Source organism: Syngnathoides biaculeatus, chromosome 13, assembly GCF_019802595.1.
Source record: "Syngnathoides biaculeatus isolate LvHL_M chromosome 13, ASM1980259v1, whole genome shotgun sequence".
NCBI lineage: Eukaryota > Metazoa > Chordata > Actinopteri > Syngnathiformes > Syngnathidae > Syngnathoides > Syngnathoides biaculeatus.
The window spans coordinates 23,735,322-23,754,067 of record NC_084652.1 but is presented as its reverse complement, the minus strand read 5'-3'; the positions used below and the strand labels follow the sequence as shown (position 1 = coordinate 23,754,067).

Below are 18,746 nucleotides of genomic sequence, written 5' to 3'. Positions count from 1 at the left end.
TTAAGATATTTTGCAGATGAACTGGAAGACAATGGTTGTAGCAACAGGACAATGGTGCAAAATACTGAAACAAGTCTACAACAGAATGGGTTTGGATGAAAGTAAAAAAAGTCAAAGTTCTCTCCTCATCCTGATTGAAATGCTGTGGCACGACCAATTGGCTACAGTGGCATGAAAAAGTATTCGCACCCTTCCTGATGTCATTGTTTTTTCTTTTTTTGCATATTTATCACACACAAGGGTTTCATATCATCCATCAATCCATTTTCTTAGCTGCTTATCGTCACAAGGGTTGCAGGGAGTGCTGGAGCCTATCCCAGCTGTCAAGGGGCAGGAGGCAGGGTACACCCTGAACTGGTTGCCAGCCAATCGCAGAGCACATCAAGACAGCCGCACTCACAATGACACCTAAGGGCAATTTAGAGTGTCCAATTAACGTTGCATCTTTGTGGAATGTGGGAGGAAACCGGAGTCCCTGGAGGAAACCCACGGAGGCACGAGGAGAACATGCAAACTCCACACAGGTGGGTCCGAGATTGAACCCAGGACCTCAGAACTGTAAGGCCAATGCTCTACCAGCTGATCCACCGTCTTCTTCTTCTTTTCATTTCAGCTTGTCCTGTTAGGGGTCGTCACAGCGTGTCATCTTTTTCCACTGTAACCTATCTCCTGCATCTTCCTCTCTCACCCCAACTGCCATCATGTCTTCCCTCACCACATCCATCAACCTTCTCTTTCGTCTTCCTCTCGCTCTTTTCCCTGGCAACTCCATCCTCAGCACCCTTCTACCAATATACTCACTCTCTCGCCTCTGACCATGTCCAAACCATCGAAGTCTGCTCTCTTAAACCTTGTCTCCAAAACATCCGACTTTGGTTGTCCCTCTAATGAGCTCTTTTCTAATCCTATCCAACCTGCTCACTCCGAGTGAGAACCTCAACATCTTCATTTCTGCTACCTCCAGGTCTGCTTCCTGTTGTTTCTTTAGTGCCACCGTTGCTAATCCGTACATCATGGCCGGCCTCACCACTGCTTTAGAAAATTTGCCCTTCATCCTAGCAGAGACTCTTCTGTCACATAACACACCAGACACCTTCTGCCAGCTGTTCCAACCTGCTTGGACCCGTTTCTTCACATCCTTACCACACTCACCATTGCTCTGGATTGTTGACCCTAAATATTTGAAGTTGTCCACCTGTGCTATGTCTTCTCTCTGTAGCCTCACTCTTCCCCCTCCACCCCTCTCATTCACGGACATATATTATGTTGTAACATATGGTTCTCTGCTCTACCTTTGTCTTCTTAATCTTCCTACCCACCACCAGAGTCATCCTAAACACCACCATCCTATACTGTCGAGCTACACTCTCCCCGACCACTACTTTACAGTCATTAACCTCCTTCAGATTACTTCGTCTGCACAAAATATAATCCATCTGTGTGCTTCTACCTCCGCGCTTGTAGGTCACTATATGTTCCTCCCTCTTCTGGAAATAAGTGTTCACTACAGCCATCTCCATCCTTTGTGCAAAGTCCACCACCAGGAAGTCGAGGCCAGTGGATCTGAGAGTGTCCAGACTATGCCATCGGGTGTGTTTATTTCAGTCGCCAATATCAAAGTGGCTCCTCTCATTCCCTTTAAATCTTTTAACTGCTTTAGCTTCTAAAAAAAAAAAAAAAACAACAGTTGATGTTTCTGTGAAGTGCTTGGTGAAGCAGCCATGTTTGTGTTTGGCAATGCATCCATGCACAACAAAAATGTTGTCTTTGTCTTAAAGGGTACGTACTTGTTTTCCACACTCTGGAGTGTGCTTCCGCTTCTAGAAGCAAGCAACAGGCCAGTGCTAAAATTTTCCACCAAGTGAGGAGGAAGAGAAAACGGCCAAGCGCCAGTAGTAATGCGGCAGTGTGATCCAACACTGTGATTTTAATCTAAGATAAACCCAAGCTCAGCATGGGCGCAGCAGGAAGTGGGCAGAATGTGAGCTGGCACACTGCATGAGACAGATCAGCCAATTTCCAGACATGTGCGATAACAATAAATCTATAAATCTTGATCCTTGAGGTATTTTGAGTAAAACATGTCATAGACAAGTTATGAAGATATCTGGGGACGGTTTTAATTGTCCCCCCCCCAAAAAAAAACAACAAAAAAAGCCCCATCATATTTTTCCTTTAAATATTTTAAGTAAATTGGTTGTTTTTAATTTTGAGGCTTATATTGTATCATTGTTGATCAAGTTAAAAGTTTGCAAAAAATATTGACTGGCTGCACGCACAGCACATGTCATACGTAATGTGTACATGTAAAAAAACCTCCCACATTTGGTTGCTAGCCTGACCTACTACAACAATATGGTGTTTCCCCAATGTTCGCAGGGATTACGTTCTCAGCATGCTTTTCAGCTCTAAATTCCTCCTTAGTACTGCAAAGCATGCATGCAAATAGTGTTTAAAGTGCACATTTTGTGTCAATTTTTTCTCGAGTCATTATTTTATTTGTTTTATTATTTGCCATTCATGCTATTTTGTTTGCTGCGGTGTGACAATTTTATTTTCGATGTGACAAAATGAGTGTGCACAACACTGGCAGTAATGACCAGTCTACACAGGCAATTTAAGCTTCTTCAGTTTACAGGTATGAAAAGCAATTGGTCCTCATTGTCTCATGAGCGCCATCAAGTGGTAGTTTACAAACACCTCAAAACACTTGCCGGCATGCATGCTAACAGTGCAACTAGTGTGTTTAAGTGTACTTTATTGGACAAGTCACAAGTCAACAACATTTCCAAATGTTGGAACTCACTGTGCACATAAGATACATCACATTGTAAGCTGCCATATCTAATGTAGGGCCTCGTCTATTTGGAAGACAATTTAAGACCTCTGTGATTGTGAAAATATGGTACATTTAAAAAGAAAAAATCCGCAAATATGCGGGGCTGTGAACGGTGAACCAACCGCGAATGGGCAAGGGCACACTGTATAACCTCCTGGACAAACTAATGAGATCTAATACAAGAGCTGTATTTTAATCGACAACATTAATAATGCTCAACTTTTATTTACACTGAAAAACTAAAAGCTTTTTCAATATTTGGTTATCCCATACATACACACAATGTATTTTAAAATATTAGTCTTCTTCAGGAATTTAAGTTACACCTACATGAATCATCATATTGTAATTACCCCATGACTGATCAAAACTAAAACTGTCTTTGTAAATGTTAAATTTATTCATAAATTATCACAATGGATCCCAACAGTTTGAGGAACTGTATAAATGTTAGTCCTTGATTATATAGAATTCTCGTAGCCAAGAAATGGATGTTCTTGTTTGTAAATGTGTTGGAGTTACACTAAAAGTTAGAAAAAATAGAAGGATTTTCTAACTACTGTTAAATACAATAAAAGAAGAAGAAACATGGGCCAGAGGCTGTCTGCTAGTTACTGTACTGTTGCAAAATAAACAAGACAAAGGAAAATTAAAGTGTAATGATACTTGAAAACACCTAGTGTCCAAATTTCTACACTCAACTATATGATACTGTACTATATGTGGCATTACAAAGCAGTGTGTGGAATTCATTCAGGTAATAGTCAGTCCCCTCTCTATTCAATATGTGAACTTTGAACTATTTTCATACCTCTCAGGCAATGCCACAGCGATGATGCCTTTGAAACTAATTACATATTCCATATTATTATTAGTATTAGTATTATTGTGCAGTAATGGGAAAACTATAGCAACTGAATTGTTTATTTTAGCATTTTAATAGAGTTTCTATCCAGTTCAGTTTAATATTTTGCACAATAAACCTCATTCACAGGTATATATATATATATATATATATATACACACACACACATGCACACACACACACACACATACACGCATTAGGGGTGTCACAATTTTGTATTGAAACCGAACGATATACATGAATCACACAAAACAATACTATAATTAAATCAATCAAATACACAAATCTATCTATCTATCTATCATCTATCTATCTATCTAATCTATCTATCTATCTATCTATCTATATATCTATCTATCTATCTATCTATCTATATATCTATCTATCTATCTATCTATCTATCTATCTATCTATCTATCTATCTATCTATCTATCTATCTATCTATCTATCTATCATCTATCTATCTATGTGGTCATACACATGCCCGACATTGGTGTGGGCAGCGTTGGATTGATTCCCGCTCAGTGATGGTGTTGATATCTCCCCAGTGACAGACTGGCGACCAGTTCAGAGTCCTATTGCCTAAAGCTAGCTGGGATGGGCTCCGGCTATCCCGTGACCGACCATCCTTGTGAGGATGAGAGCTTTGGATAATGGCTGTATATATATGGAGAGAGAGAGAAATACAGACCGAATGGAATCATCCGTTTTTTTCACAGCACGTCAGAATGATGCTGGATATACATTTTTTAATCTCGCGGCATGAAAAGTCTGTGGACTGTGGGCGGTTGAAGAAGAAGAAGCCAGAAGTGACATATTAGACAGACAACTTCAGCTGCAGAATGGAGTGTGTTTACCTCCTGTACAGGCGAGAAATTAGCTGTTGTTTGTGTTTTTTGCCAAAATGCTGGCTTGTTGTGTTGCTGGATTTTGCTTGAATACTCGGGAGGACGGATTCAGTCTTCACATATTTCCTAAAGAACCGATTTGTCGTAAAAAATGGATTGCACAGGTACAAAGGACAAGAGATTTGTGGGTTCCAAATGACATGTAGGTGTTTATGGAGCTAAAAAAAATAATAATAGGGTGGGAGGACTAATTTGTCTCACAATTTACAGTATATGTTACGTGTGAACTTAGAATAACTCCCCTTGGTCAAACCAGCAAAATATAACAAAGCAGTTGTATTGAGTTTAAGACAATTTACACACAATACGATACAACACAAAACAAGAACGTGGCTTACCAAACCAACTTTTTCTCATATTTTGGATGGAATATTGGCTCTATCGTGCCTCAGTAAATGTAAAAAACAAATGAAACTCAGACATGGATTGCTGAGATCCACGTTTACAATTGAGAGGCCTGAAATCAGGTCATTCACATTTTTCAAGCTTATAAGTTTGTAACTTTGAAGATCTCTGCCTACCTCTCCACTCCAAAGCCAACGCTGTCACCATAACAAATGTGTATTCTAACAAGTGTGTCTTTTCTGGGTCGGGGCAGTCTTAGTCAAATAAGAACAAAGCAGATACAAAATTGGGTCAAATAGAAGAACCTGTCAGAAATGCATTCCTGGACCTACATACAAAAATGAAGGTGGTTTTTTTTTTTTATTTATTATTTTTATGAAACTGACACTTTTATTCTAACTCCATGTTAGAGAGTCACTCTATGGAGCACTGAATAGTGAAAATATGAGACCTTGAGGACAGCATGTTGGACAAACTGGTTAGAGAGTTGGCCTCACAGTTCTGAGGACCAGGGTTAAAATTCCAATCCTGCCTGTGTGGAGTTTGTATGTTCTCCCCGTGCCTGCGTGTGTTTTCTCCGGACACTCCTTCTTCCTCCCGTGCCCCCAAACATGCATTAATGGGAAACTCTAAATTGCCCTGAGATGTGAATGTGAGAGCGACTGTTGTCTGTCTCCATGTACTCTGTGATTGGCTGGTAACCAGTTCAGGGTCTACTCCGCCTCCTGCCTGATTACACCTGGGATAAGCTCCAGCACTTCCATGACCCTAGTGAGGATAAGTAGCTTAGAAAATGGATCTGGAAAATTGGACTTTGTATGGCATGCCTATACTGTACATACATGTACTGATTACAGGGTGAAAAAGAATTATGTGTACAGAATTATAGTGAGCGTTTTTTTTTTTTTAAATAAAAATTGAGTGGAGTATTGTCACACAACATATATTTGGAGTGGTCAGAAAGGATAAGGTTTTGAAAAAAATAAGGGTAAACACAGCACACCAATGTACCGCGATGAGTGGATAGGTTGAACTTGCTGGATGCCTTACTGTAGATCACTTGAACCAAAGTACAAACTCCCCCATATGATAACATATAACCCTCCTTAAAACTCCAATTGCTGCTCTCAGTAAAAATACCTGTCTCAACCTTCGAGTGGTCGGTCCTCTCTGTCACCCTCTCCTGGCTGATGAGATAATCAATGATCCGCACACCAATCGGTGGCTCTGTGTGGTTCCATTCCATGATGAGCAATGAGCTACTTGGCTCATAAGTGTAAGACAGTTTCAGCCTGGCAACAAGAATAAAAAACATGAGCATGACCTCTTAGTGCCACATAAAAGTGCCATAAAACAACAACCAGTTAAAACAAATGAGAATGATACACCTTTGGACCTTTATATGAAGAGTTCAGATGCAAAAGCAAATATATCAATTTTTGTTGTTTCTGTAGATTCTTTGATTTAAATCAGTGTTTATATATACATTTTATATATAGATCTAAGAATCTACAGAAACAACAACAATGGATATATCTGCAGTTGCATCTATATGTATATACACATTCATCCATCCATTTTCTTAGCCACTTATCCTCACAAGGGTCACGGAAGTGCTGGAGCCTACCAAAGCTGTCAACGGACAGGAGGTGGGATACACTCTTAACTGGTTGCCAGCCATTCACAATTTACAGTGTCCAATTAATGTTGCATGTTTTGGGGATGTGGGAAGAAAGAGGAGTGCCTGGAGAAAATGTGCAAACTCCACACAAGCCGGGCCAGGATTCAAACCCCCGGTCCTCAGAACTGTGAGGCCAACGCGCTAAGCAGTTGCTCCATTCTGGTGCCTAAATTAAATAGATTTAAAAAAAAATAAAATTCATTATTTATTATTTGTTGTCATTTATTTTAATTCAAACAACCACTTCAGGGTGTACCCCACTTCCTGCCCGATGACAGTTGGGATCCAGCTCCAGCACTTGACCCTCCTGAGGGTAAACAGAATGGATGGATTTGTATTTAATCTGGTCTGCGACTGACTGGGATATGGGAATATATTGGCTTCATCTTTCCCGTGACTCTTGTGAGGATGAGCGGCTTGGATAATGGATGCATTTTTATTTAAAGATTCATTTTGTACTGAAGACTTAAAGATGGTTTGTTGCAAAGTGTGCAACAAAAACAAACATATTTCTCTAACATGGGTATTAATCATGAAATCAATCACAATGATTATTTTGGACATAATCATGCAGCCCTCAGACTTAGATTTACATATATATGTAGATTAACCACTACCCACAACAAAAATGTGTCTGTTAATTTAGTAGTTGGTTGAACTGAAATTTAGTATTACTTGTACAATATGTATGAATTGCATACATTGGTTGTGGAAGAGGTGCACAAGTCGGGAGTCCATCGATGCCAAAGGCACTGGAATCACATCGACACCAGTCATCAATCACATCTCCTCTCCCAGAGCACCACAGCATGCTCATCATTGCCTCTTGAAGAGCCTGTGAAAAAATAGAGAAAATAACTTTTCATACAAGATCAAATCTAAAGGTATAGCTGGACAATAAATATGGTACACAGTGGTGGCCAACCTTTTCTGCACCTAAATAAATAATCAATGCATCCATTTTCTTAGTTGTTTATCCTCATGAGGGTCACAGGAAGTATGGAGCCTATCCCAGCTGTCAATGGGCAGGAGGCGGGGTACACCCTAGACTGGTTGCCAGCCAATCACAGGGCACATAGAGATAAAAAGCCGCACTCACAATCACACCTAAGGGCAATTTAGAGTGTCCAATTAATGTTGCATGTTTTTGGAATTATGTGAGGAAACCGGAGCGCCCGGAGGAAATCCAGACAGGCATGGGAAGAACACGCAAACTCCACGTAGGCGGGTCCGGGATTGAACTAGGGACCTCAGAACTGTGAGGCCAACGCTTTACCAGCTGTTTCACCGTGTCACCCCTGAATAAATAATATATACGAATTATACTTTTAAAGTGCAAAATGGCAGCACGGTGTTGCCCCTCGGAATGTTGGCCTAACAGAATAGGCTCCAGCACTCCCATGAGTATTGTTGCTCAGGGACTGTTTTTCTGAATATCTATTGTCAATTGACTGTCTGTTGTTTTATTAGAGCAGTTCCACCGACCGGAGACTAATTCCTCATGTGTTTTGACATACTTTGCAAAGAAAAAGATGATCTTGATTCGGGTACCCTCTCCCACACTGCTTGCACTGTGTCAGATCATAGTATAACACAATGCCAGCTGTGGTGATGCACCCTTTCATCCCCGTTCCAACACACACACACACACACACACACACACACACACACACACACACACACACACACACACACACACACACACACACACACACACACACACACACTCGTCAGTCGCTCACAAGAGATAGCTGATTCAGAATCTCGATGCAAATGTTTCTGTTTGGCGGAACTACTTGTTACAGATCCTTGTGTGGGATTTAGATGTCCCCAATGCAGAAAATAAAGAACATGAATCCAGTGACATTTTTGATGAAAAAAAAAGTGTTTTGGGGAACCAACGACAATGTTACAAGACAACAGCAAATTTCCTGTTCAATGGCAACATATGTGATTCATTCTGAAACATCCCCAAGTTTTTTTTTTTTTTTTTTTTATTAAATCCTCACTGGAAAGTTGAAGGGGAAATCTAGCTTTGAATTTAAAATACATGGGGAATCTGTAGATCTACACTCTAAGGATTAATGGTGATGTGACATGGCACTCTTTTTGATTTTCACTATTCTTCTTTTCTTCTTCTTTTCCTTTCGGCTTGTCCTGTTAGGGGTCGCCACAGCGTGTCATCTTTTGCCATCTTAGCCTATCTCCTGCATCTTCCTCTCTAACTTCAACTGGCCTCATGTCTTCCCTCACCACATCCATTCACCTTTTCTTTGGTCTTCCTCTCGCTCTTTTGCCTGACAGCTCCATCTTCAGCACCCTTCCACCAATATACTCACTCTCTCGCCCCTGAACATGTCCAAACCATTGAAGTCTGCACTCTCGAAGCTTGTCTCCAAAACATCCAGCTTTGGCTGTCCCTCTAATGAGCTCATTTCTAGTCCTATCCAACCTGCTCACTCCGAGCGAGAACCTCAACATCTTCATTTCTGCCACCTCCAGTTCAGCTTCTTCTTGTTTCTTCAGGGCCACCGTCTCTAATCCGTACATCATGGCCGGCCTCACCATTGTTTTGTAAACTTTGCCCTTCATCCTAGCAGAGACTCTTCTGTCACATAACACACCAGACACCTTTCGCCAGCTGTTCCAACCTGCTTGGACCCGTTTCTTCACTTCCTGACCACACTCTCCATTGCTCTGTATTGTTGACCCCAAGTATTTGAAGTCGTCCACCCTCGCTATCTCTTCTCCCTGTAGCCTCACTCTTCCCCTCCACTTTTCTCATTCACGCACATATACTCTGTTTTACTTCGGCTAATCTTCATTCCTCTCCATTCCAGTGCATGTCTCCATCTTTCTAATTGTTCCTCTGCATGCTCCCTGCTTTCACTGCATATCACAATATCATCTGCGAACATCATGGTCCAAGGGGATTCCAGTCTAACCTCATCTGTCAGCCTATCCATTACCACTGCAAACAGGAAGGGGCTCAGAGCTGATCCCTGATGCAGTCCCACCTCCACCTTAAATTCCTCTGTCACACCTAAGGCACACCTCACCATTGTTCTGCTGCCATCATACATGTCCTGTACTATTTTAACATACTTCTCTGCCACACCAGACTTACGCATGCAGTACCACAGTTCCTCTCTTGGTACTCTGTCATAGGCTTTCTCTAGATCCACAAAGACACAATATAGCTCCTTCTGACCTTCTCTGTACTTTTCCACGAGCATCCTCAAGGCAAATAATGCATCTGTGGTACTCTTTCTCGGCATGAAACCATACTGTTGCTCGCAGATACTTACTTCTGTCCTGAGTCTACCCTCCACTACTCTTTCCCATAACTTCATTGTGTGGCTCATCAACTTTATTCCTCGGTAGTTCCCACAGCTCTGAACATCCCCTTTGTTCTTAAAAATGGGAACTAGAACACTTTTCCTCCATTCTTCAGGCATCTTTTCGCCCGCTAGTATTCTGTTGAATAAGTTGGTCAAAAACTCCACAGCCATCTCTCCAAATTCCTTCCATACCTCTACCGGTATGTCATCAGGACCAATTGCCTTTCCATTTTTCATCCTTAATAGTGCCTTTCTGACTTCCCCCTTAGTAATCATTTCCACTTCCTGGTCCTTCACTCTTGCCTCTTCAACTCTTCCTTCTCTCTCATTTTCTTCATTCATCAACTTCTCAAAGTATTCTTTCCATCTATTTAGCACACTACCGGCACCAGTCAACACATTTCCATCTCTATCCTTAATCACCCTAACCTTCTGCACATCCTTCCCATCTCTATCCCTCTGTCTGGCCAACCTGTAGAGATCCTTTTCTCCTTCTTTCGTGTCCAACCTGGTGTACATGTCTTGATATGCCTCTTGTTTAGCCTTTGCCACCTCTACCTTTGCCCTACGTCGCATCTCGATGTACTCCTTTCGCCTCTCCTCAGTCCTCTCAGTATCCCACTTCTTCTTCGCTAATCTCTTTCCTTGTATGACTCCCTGTATTTTGGGGTTCCACCACCAAGTCTCCTTCACCCCTTTCCTACCAAAAGACACACCAATTACTCTCCTGCCTGTCTCTCTGATCACCTTGGCTGTCGTCGTCCAGTCTTCCGGGAGCTTCGGTTGTCCATCGAGAGCCTGTCTCACCTCTTTCCGGAAGGCCGCACAACATTCTTCCTTTCTCAGCTTCCACCACATGGTTCTCTGCTCTACCTTTGTCTTCTTAATCTTCCTACCCACCACCAGAATCATCCTACATACTACCATCCTATGCTGTCGAGCTACACTCTCCCCTACCACTACTTTACAGTCACTAACCTCCTTCAGATTACATCGTCTGCACAAAATATAATCTACCTGTGTGGTTCTACCTCCGCTCTTGTAGGTCACTATATGTTCCTCCCTCTTCTGGAAATAAGTGTTCACTACAGCCATCTCCATCCTTTTTGCAAAGTCCACCACCATCTGCCCTTCAAGTTCCTTTCCTGGATGCCGTACTTACCCATCACTTCTTCATCGCCCCTGTTTCCTTTACCAATATGTCCATTACAATCTGCACCAATCACAACTCTCTCGCTGTCTGGGATGCTCAGAACAACTTCATCTAGTTCCTTCCAGAATTTCTCTTTCAACTCTAGGTCACATCCTACCTGTGGTGCATAGCTGCTAACCATATTATACATAACACCCTCAATTTCAAATTTTAGTCTCATCACTCTATCTGATACACTTTTCACCTCCAAGACATTCTTAGCCAGCTCTTCCTTTAAAATAACCCCTACTCCATTTCTCTTCCCATCTACTCCATGGTAGAATAATTTAAACCCTGCTCCCAAACTTCTAGCCTTACTACCTTTCCACCTGCTCTCTTGGATGCACAGTACATCAACCTATCTCCTAATCATCATGTCAACCAACTCCTGTGCTTTTCCTGTCATAGTCCCAACATTCAAAGTCCCTACACTCAGTTGTAGGCTCTGTGCATTCCTCTTTTTCTTCTGACGCTGGATCCGGTTTCCTCCTCTTCTTTGTCTTCGACCCACAGTAGCTGAATTTCCACCGACGCCCTGCAGGTTAGCAGTGCCGGGGGCGGGCGTTGTTAACCCGGGCCACGACCGATCCGGTATGGGATTCTTTAGATGAACGCTCATATTTGTTTGGCACAGTTTTTACGCCGGATGCCCTTCCTGACGCAACCCTCTGCATTTATCCGGGCTTGGGACCGGCCTACAGATTGCACTGGTTTGTGCCCCCATAGGGCTGCATTTTTTTATGTTCACTATTAACACTTTTTATGCATTCATTCATCTACCTGGACAAACACCACCAACCTGGAGTTGACCTTTTTCAATACGTACATCTATCCTGACACCCCTGTAGAATATGGGGCACCATGTTGACATTCGCGGCACGGTGGTTCAGCTGGTAAAGCTTTGGCCTCACAGTTCTGAGGTCAATCCCAGACCTGCCTGTGTGAAGTTTGCATGTTCTCCCCGTGCCTGAGTGGGTTTTCCCCGGGCACTCCGGTTTCATCCCAATAACATGCAACATTAATTGGACACTCTAAATTGCCCCTAGGTGTGATTGTGAGTGTAGCTGTTTGTCTCTATGTGCCCTGCAATTGGCTGGAAAACAGTTCAGGGTGTACCCTGCCTCCTGCTCGTTGACAGCTGGGATAGGTTCAGCACTCTCTGCGACCCTTGTGAGGGGAAGCGGCAAAGAAAATGGATGGATGTTGACATTCACCTTTACAAGAGGAGTCACAGCAGTATTGGCCTACAATGTTGATGTGGTCAAAAATAAGTTGGAACTCAAAAACACAGCAAGGTGTGATTTTTGTAGTCTTCCTCAATACGGATATGTTTCTGAATGAGGTGCTCAGAACTGGAGGACCACTAAAATAAATTGGAGGGTTTCATTATCACAATGATTTTCTCTGTTGACTGCAGAGGTGGTCAAACTTTGAATGGCGGGCTACATCCATCCCATTGGTCTTTTTAACCTGCCCCACTGAATGTACAGAATTAGCTAAATCAAATCATATCCTAATCGGGACTGCTTCCATTTGACCTTGTGTTGTAATGACAAGCCGTCCACCAGGTGGCGCAATACGCAACGTGATACATTGACTTGATTTTGCTTAGACGACTACTCTTTGAGGGACATAGTGACCAACAGGTTATACCAGATGTTGAGGTCCAAGTTTCACCTCGTAACTCCATCTGTGTGGAGTTTGCATGTTCTCCCCATGCCTGTGTGGGTTTTCTCCGGGCACTCCGTTTTCTTCCCACATCCCACAAAAAACATGTGTGGTAGGTTAATTGAAGACTCTAAAGTGCCCGTAGGTGTGAATATGAGTGAGACTCTTTTACGTCTCGATGCGCCCTGCAATTGGCTGGCAACCAGTTCAGAGTGTACCGTGCCTTCTGTCCAAAGATAGCTAAAGTAGGCTCCAACACTCCTGCGACCCGAGTGAGGAAAAGCGGCTCAGAAAATGGATGGCTGAATGGACGGATGGAGTACTCTTTCTTATTACTTAGCTACTGCTCTGCACCCATCTGCATCAATGAGTGGGTCCCAGAAAAGAAATGTCAACAATGAGTGCTGAGTATTTCAAAGGATAAAAATATTTTTTTGCTGAAATCCAGTCAAAGGCTGTATGTTTTATTTGCCAAGAAAGCATTGTGGTTTTAAAGGAATACAACAGCAGCCATTATTTTTCCACCAAGCCTGCTAATTATGCTTACTGTGTTGGGGAAATCTAAATCCCACACAAGGATCTGTAACAAATAGTTCCGCAAAACAGAAACATTTGCATCGAGATTTTGAATCAGCTATCTCTTGTGAGCGACTGACGAGTGTGTGTGTGTTGGAACGGGGGTGGTGGGGTGCATCACCACAACTGGCAATGCGTTATACTATGATCTGAAACACAGTGCAAGCAGTGTGGTAGAAGGTACCCGAATCAAGATTGCATGAATTGCCATTAGGTGTTATTCTGAGGGCGGCACGGTGGATCAGCTGGTAAAGCATTGGCCTCACACTTGTGAGGTTTCAGGTTCAATCCCGGATCCGCCTGTGTGGAGTTTGCATGTTCTCCTTGTGCCTGCGTGGGTTTCCTCCAGGCACTCTGGTTTCCTCCCACATTCCAAAAACATGCAACATTAATTGGACACTCTAAATTGTCCCTAGGTGTGGTTGTGAGTGTGGCTGTTTGTCTCGATGCTATTTGCTGGCAACCAGTTCTGAGTGCACCCCAGCACTTCTGGGACCTTTGTGAAGATAAGCGACTCAGAAAATGAATGGGTGGATGTTGCTGATGGGTTATTACTTCCAAAATTCTGGCATTTCATTTTCTCATTGTTGCCGCCTATTAAGTCCACAATAGTATCCAACTACAGCCTTTATCCTACAATCTCAAAAAACTTGTTGGTTGAATAGTATTTAAAATAAGGAATTACAATGAAAAATGCAGACAAAAACATGCAGGAAAGTATGGCAGCAATGAGAAATAATATGAGAATGTGAAATTGCTTTGATAAGTTTAAATACTCCTTGGAGCTCTGATTGACGAGATCAAAAAATTATATGAGCTTTGTCTTTGTGGCACCAGCACTTGCCGCACTTTTTCCCTTTGGGTGACGACCCAAACACGTCACGTCCGTGCGTCCGCGGACCACAGCTACTAATCTTTGTTTTGCAGATTTTCTATTCAATGTGCTTCATGAGGCCGCAGATGTTAATTTTGACTCACAAATAGTGATGTGAGCCAGCTTAATTGGAGCCTTGTACATGCATTGCTGCTGTTAATGTACAATCTGTACAGTTTTCACAGTTTATACAGTTGACCTATTTGTAGTATTTCTTATTCATGTACAGTTGTCACTTAACACTGCTGCTGCTCTTTTAGCTCAGTCTCATTGCATAGGTTTTGTAAAATGGAAATATATTACTAAAGATTTTCATTTTTTTTAGATTTTTGTTTTTTATTCAAGTGTTCTGTCTGCTTTCCTGCAGTCAAACCATAAGGCCCCATTGCGATACTAAAGACTAAAATTCTACTCAAAACATTACACTTTTAGTTCAGTGAAGATTTTATCTGCGTCTCAAAAATAAACTTCAACACACCTGGTATGTCTCGTTGTTGGATACCAATTCATAGAGGGGCGCTGCCTTGGTAATTTGCAGTAGGACAGGCTCGGACTGCTGACGCCCTTGAGCTGCCCTTGGGCTCATATGGCAGAGATGGCAGGAACGAGGACATTGGCCCTGGCTGGCGCAATCCATCCGGACACCGGCTGCCATTCGCTTGGCTCCTGCATCCAGCAGGCTGGCAATGTATGCAGGGTAGGTCAATGTCCGAGGCTCCTTTTCATGCTCCTCTGATTCCTCAGAGGGTGAGTTACCTAGTGGGCAGATGAAACAAAGTTGATTAGCTGAGTATTACTACACAAGGGGCCAATTATATGTATGTTTATAATAACTATTAAAATCATTCAAACTGCAGCATGTGGAAAAAAACGTTGCAATTCATCCTTTGTTTTCACAGGGAGAGGCATCATAAGGGGAAAAAAAATGATGACAATTTTAAAGGCCTTGAAAATATTGTTTTCCATGTGCTATATGGTGGAATTTTTCATTGGGTCCCACGTGCCCAACAACATAGAGAAATACAGTCTATGGTGAAGTCACCTGATCGTGCTAATGAGACAAAGGACAGAGGGGGAAAAAAACAAAAACGTTAAACTGACAGGATTTTTTTTCTTCTATACTGGCTTGCTGAATCTACAAAGCATTAATGCACTCCCATGTTTCCACATCTCCCTTTTGGAGACTTTTAACTTGTCAACATCACAAGAAGAATGCTTAAGCAGGAGTGTAAATATTTGCGCCTAATACAGTTCCAGGCAGTTCCCTCAAGAAAAGAAGGTGGATGTGGAAAGAGAATGATTTCTTCAAAACAATGAAAAATACATTCATGCAATACTGGCTGTCGCAAATTGCTGTTGACCTTTACATTTCTGACCTTCACATGACTAAGTCAACACCAACGGAATGTCAAAATGCAAGGAACAAAAAGAAATATACCAGAGAAATAATTTTTTTTTCAAGATATCTTCTTTTTTCTTGAGTTATTTCAACTATAATTTTAGTGCCATTGTCCCATTTTACACGCACAAACACATACACACACATTTATCCAATGAACCCTCCGGCGAGAACTCTGAATAGCAAATGAATGTTTGTTCCAGATCACGTGGATATTGGGGCAATGACAAGCATTTTAGGAGCACTTCAGTACATGGTAAATAGGCTGCACTTGTATAGCGTTATATCTACGCCATCACAGTGCTGAAGCGCTTCACAAAGTGTCCCATTCACCTACTCATTCACCAATTGGAAGCTGCTGTCATGCAGGGCGCTGCCAGGCCTACTGGAAGCAAATTAGGATCAGTGTCTTCTCCAAGGAGACGCCAGCATGTGGACAGTCATTAAAAAAATGTAGGGAATGCATTAATGCACCTGGCAAAACTATTAAAACAGGTGAAAAAAAATTACTTGAAATGTGAATCGGTGATCAACCAGAACTACTCGCGTTGGATGTTCGGTTTTGACATTTATACTACTACTTGAAATGTAGGCTTAACATGCCTGTGCTTCATAACTACAAATGACTGCAAGACTTTTTCTTTTTTGAGCTTCAAGCATAACAAAAAAAAAAAAAAATTGTAGGACTGAAATGAAGTTCTGACATATTTATACCTGTTGAGTGCATATTTACTAGTAGGTGATTGTTCAGTGCTTGGATGTGTGCTTAAAAATCACTTTATATTTATCATTTTTAGGAACACATTAATTTGTTTCTGTATTGTTCTCCGTCAGTCAGAGTGAAGGTTTTTCATATATGGTACAAACATGCTAGTTTTTTCATGAAAAGCAAATCATCACTTTTGCTATGAATAGTCTTTTAAATTCATATGTATTTTGCTAAGTGAAGGTCAACTATGAGCTCATTAGATGTTAACAATACCCACAAGTGTCCACTGTGTCAGAAAGCTTGCAGAAAGATTCCGTTTGGAGTCAATTTATTAAAAATTGGAAGCTTTGGCAAGATGCATTTCTAATAGCACAATAGTGACTTAATCTAATGTGATGTTTAGAGGAAGATCTCAAATTTTTTGGGGTGAAATTGGGAAATCTCAAAGACACCTAAACATGATATTCACTCAGCTGCAAACACTTATGCAACATCAAATCTGTGCATGACCAGGACTAAGCCCCCCTACAAACAGAAACAAAGGAACTAATGGGAGCCCAGCGTGGAGAAGGCGCTGGAAGTCTAAAATCCCCTCCATCTGCTGTATCTGCTATGGTGCAAGACAGACAGGCCCCCAAGAACTGAAGAAATTGGATTTTAAAAAGAATATTTGATTTTTGTCATTATAAAATATTCACAAAAATGTGTTCAATATACAGTAACATATATGTAAAAATAGCATACAATATGCATGTATTTCTTCACTATATTCTGAAGTTGACAGTGGTATTTGGTATTTTTAATGAATGGACCTTCAGCCCGAAGCTATGTACGAATGGACGTGAATGATAAAACTGACAGGAAGGTCTACTGAAATCCCTGCCTCAAGAAATAAAAATAATAAAAAAAAATCTGTCACATCTTTCACTTTTTCTAATGGTATAATTTGGTTTTGATAATGTGCAACACAAAGCATTAATTGCTTTTATTTGGATAATTTGAATGAATTAGTCTAAATATTAATCCTGATAGAAATTCATCTCTGGAGTGGGAAAAATAGCTTTAACCATGAGTTTTTTTCCATAAAGTATGCAATTATTCTAATTACATGGTAGGAAGACTGATTATATGTCAACACTACACAGGGAATTTAAAACGTTAAATTTAAAATGACTGAATATAACTTTCAGAGGAGCAGATGCGTTAAAAAAAAATGTTGCTTTACCAAATCCTGTACCTAAGTGAAATGAAAATATTGAAATGATGACTTTTTGAATGGTTTCTTTACATTAATCCATTTCAACAACCAAACGTTAGACCGCTTGTGACAACCACTTGGGGGCAGTAAAGTCGCACAGTTTTCAAAGATGCATACTTGAGAGTTCCAGCACCTTCAATGTTGGAGCCGAATGAAAATGCAAAAAAGACCCTTTGAGGTTAACCGTACAGGAGCTTCAACACGCAAACTAATGACCTGCTCCCAAAGGAACGGCCCCATTTGTGTGTGTGTTTGTAATTTTATGCCAGACAATCTATCCGATACGTGTCTCAGTGCGCATGGATCTTGGATAAACGTGTCCTTGACCAGCTAAACGTGGAGCACAAGGACCTTGGAATGAGGCCACTGGGACCAGTTGACTGCGACACTCCCACCAATCAGAGGGCCGTGTAAGTAAATAAGGTCTGATGGTTGATGGAGTCACATCAAGAATGCAACTCACACGTCTTTAAATCATTCAGTGTGTGTATGCGTGCATAATTGTGATGCAAGATGCCAAAGTCAAGAGTTAATGTTGTGCTTTTCTATATGTCTGAATACAGTATACCATAAAGGATATTACTTTTGTTCTTTTTCTTTTCCTTTCGGCTCATCCCGTTAGGGGTTGCCACAGCGTGTCATCTTTTTCCATCAAAGCCTATCTCGTGCATCTTCCTCTCTAACACCCACTGTGCTCCTGTCCTCCCTCACAACATCCATCAACCTTTTCGTTGGTCTTCCTCTCGCTCTTTTGCCTGGCAGCTCCATCCTCAGCACCCTTCGACCAATATACTCACTCTCTCGCCTCTGACCATGTCCAAACCATCGAAGTCTGCTCTCTTAAACCTTGTCTCCAAAACATCCAACTTTGGCCGTCCCTCTAATGAGCTCATTTCTAATCCTATCCAACCTGTTCACTCCAAGCGAGAACCTCAGGATCTTCATTTCTGCTACCTCCAGTTCTGCTTCCTGTTGTTCCATCAGTGCCACCGTGTCTAATCTGTACATCATGGCCGGCCTCACCAATGTTTTATAAACTTTGCCCTTCATCCTAGCGGAGACTCTTCTGTCACATAGAACACCAGACAAC

At 41.6% G+C, this 18,746-nt stretch overlaps 1 protein-coding gene across 1 annotated transcript in view; it reads right to left on the bottom strand.

Moving 5' to 3' along the window:
- LOC133510384 (astrotactin-1-like) overlaps positions 1-18,746 on the bottom strand; it is a 442,032-nt gene that overhangs the window by 61,624 nt on the left and 361,662 nt on the right. The window contains exons 17-19 of the mRNA XM_061838217.1: positions 14,769-15,046; positions 7,341-7,474; positions 6,099-6,250 (exon numbers count right to left, since the gene is read on the bottom strand). Of these exons, the coding sequence (XP_061694201.1) occupies positions 6,099-6,250; positions 7,341-7,474; positions 14,769-15,046 (564 nt within the window). The remainder of the gene's footprint in view (positions 1-6,098; positions 6,251-7,340; positions 7,475-14,768; positions 15,047-18,746) is intronic.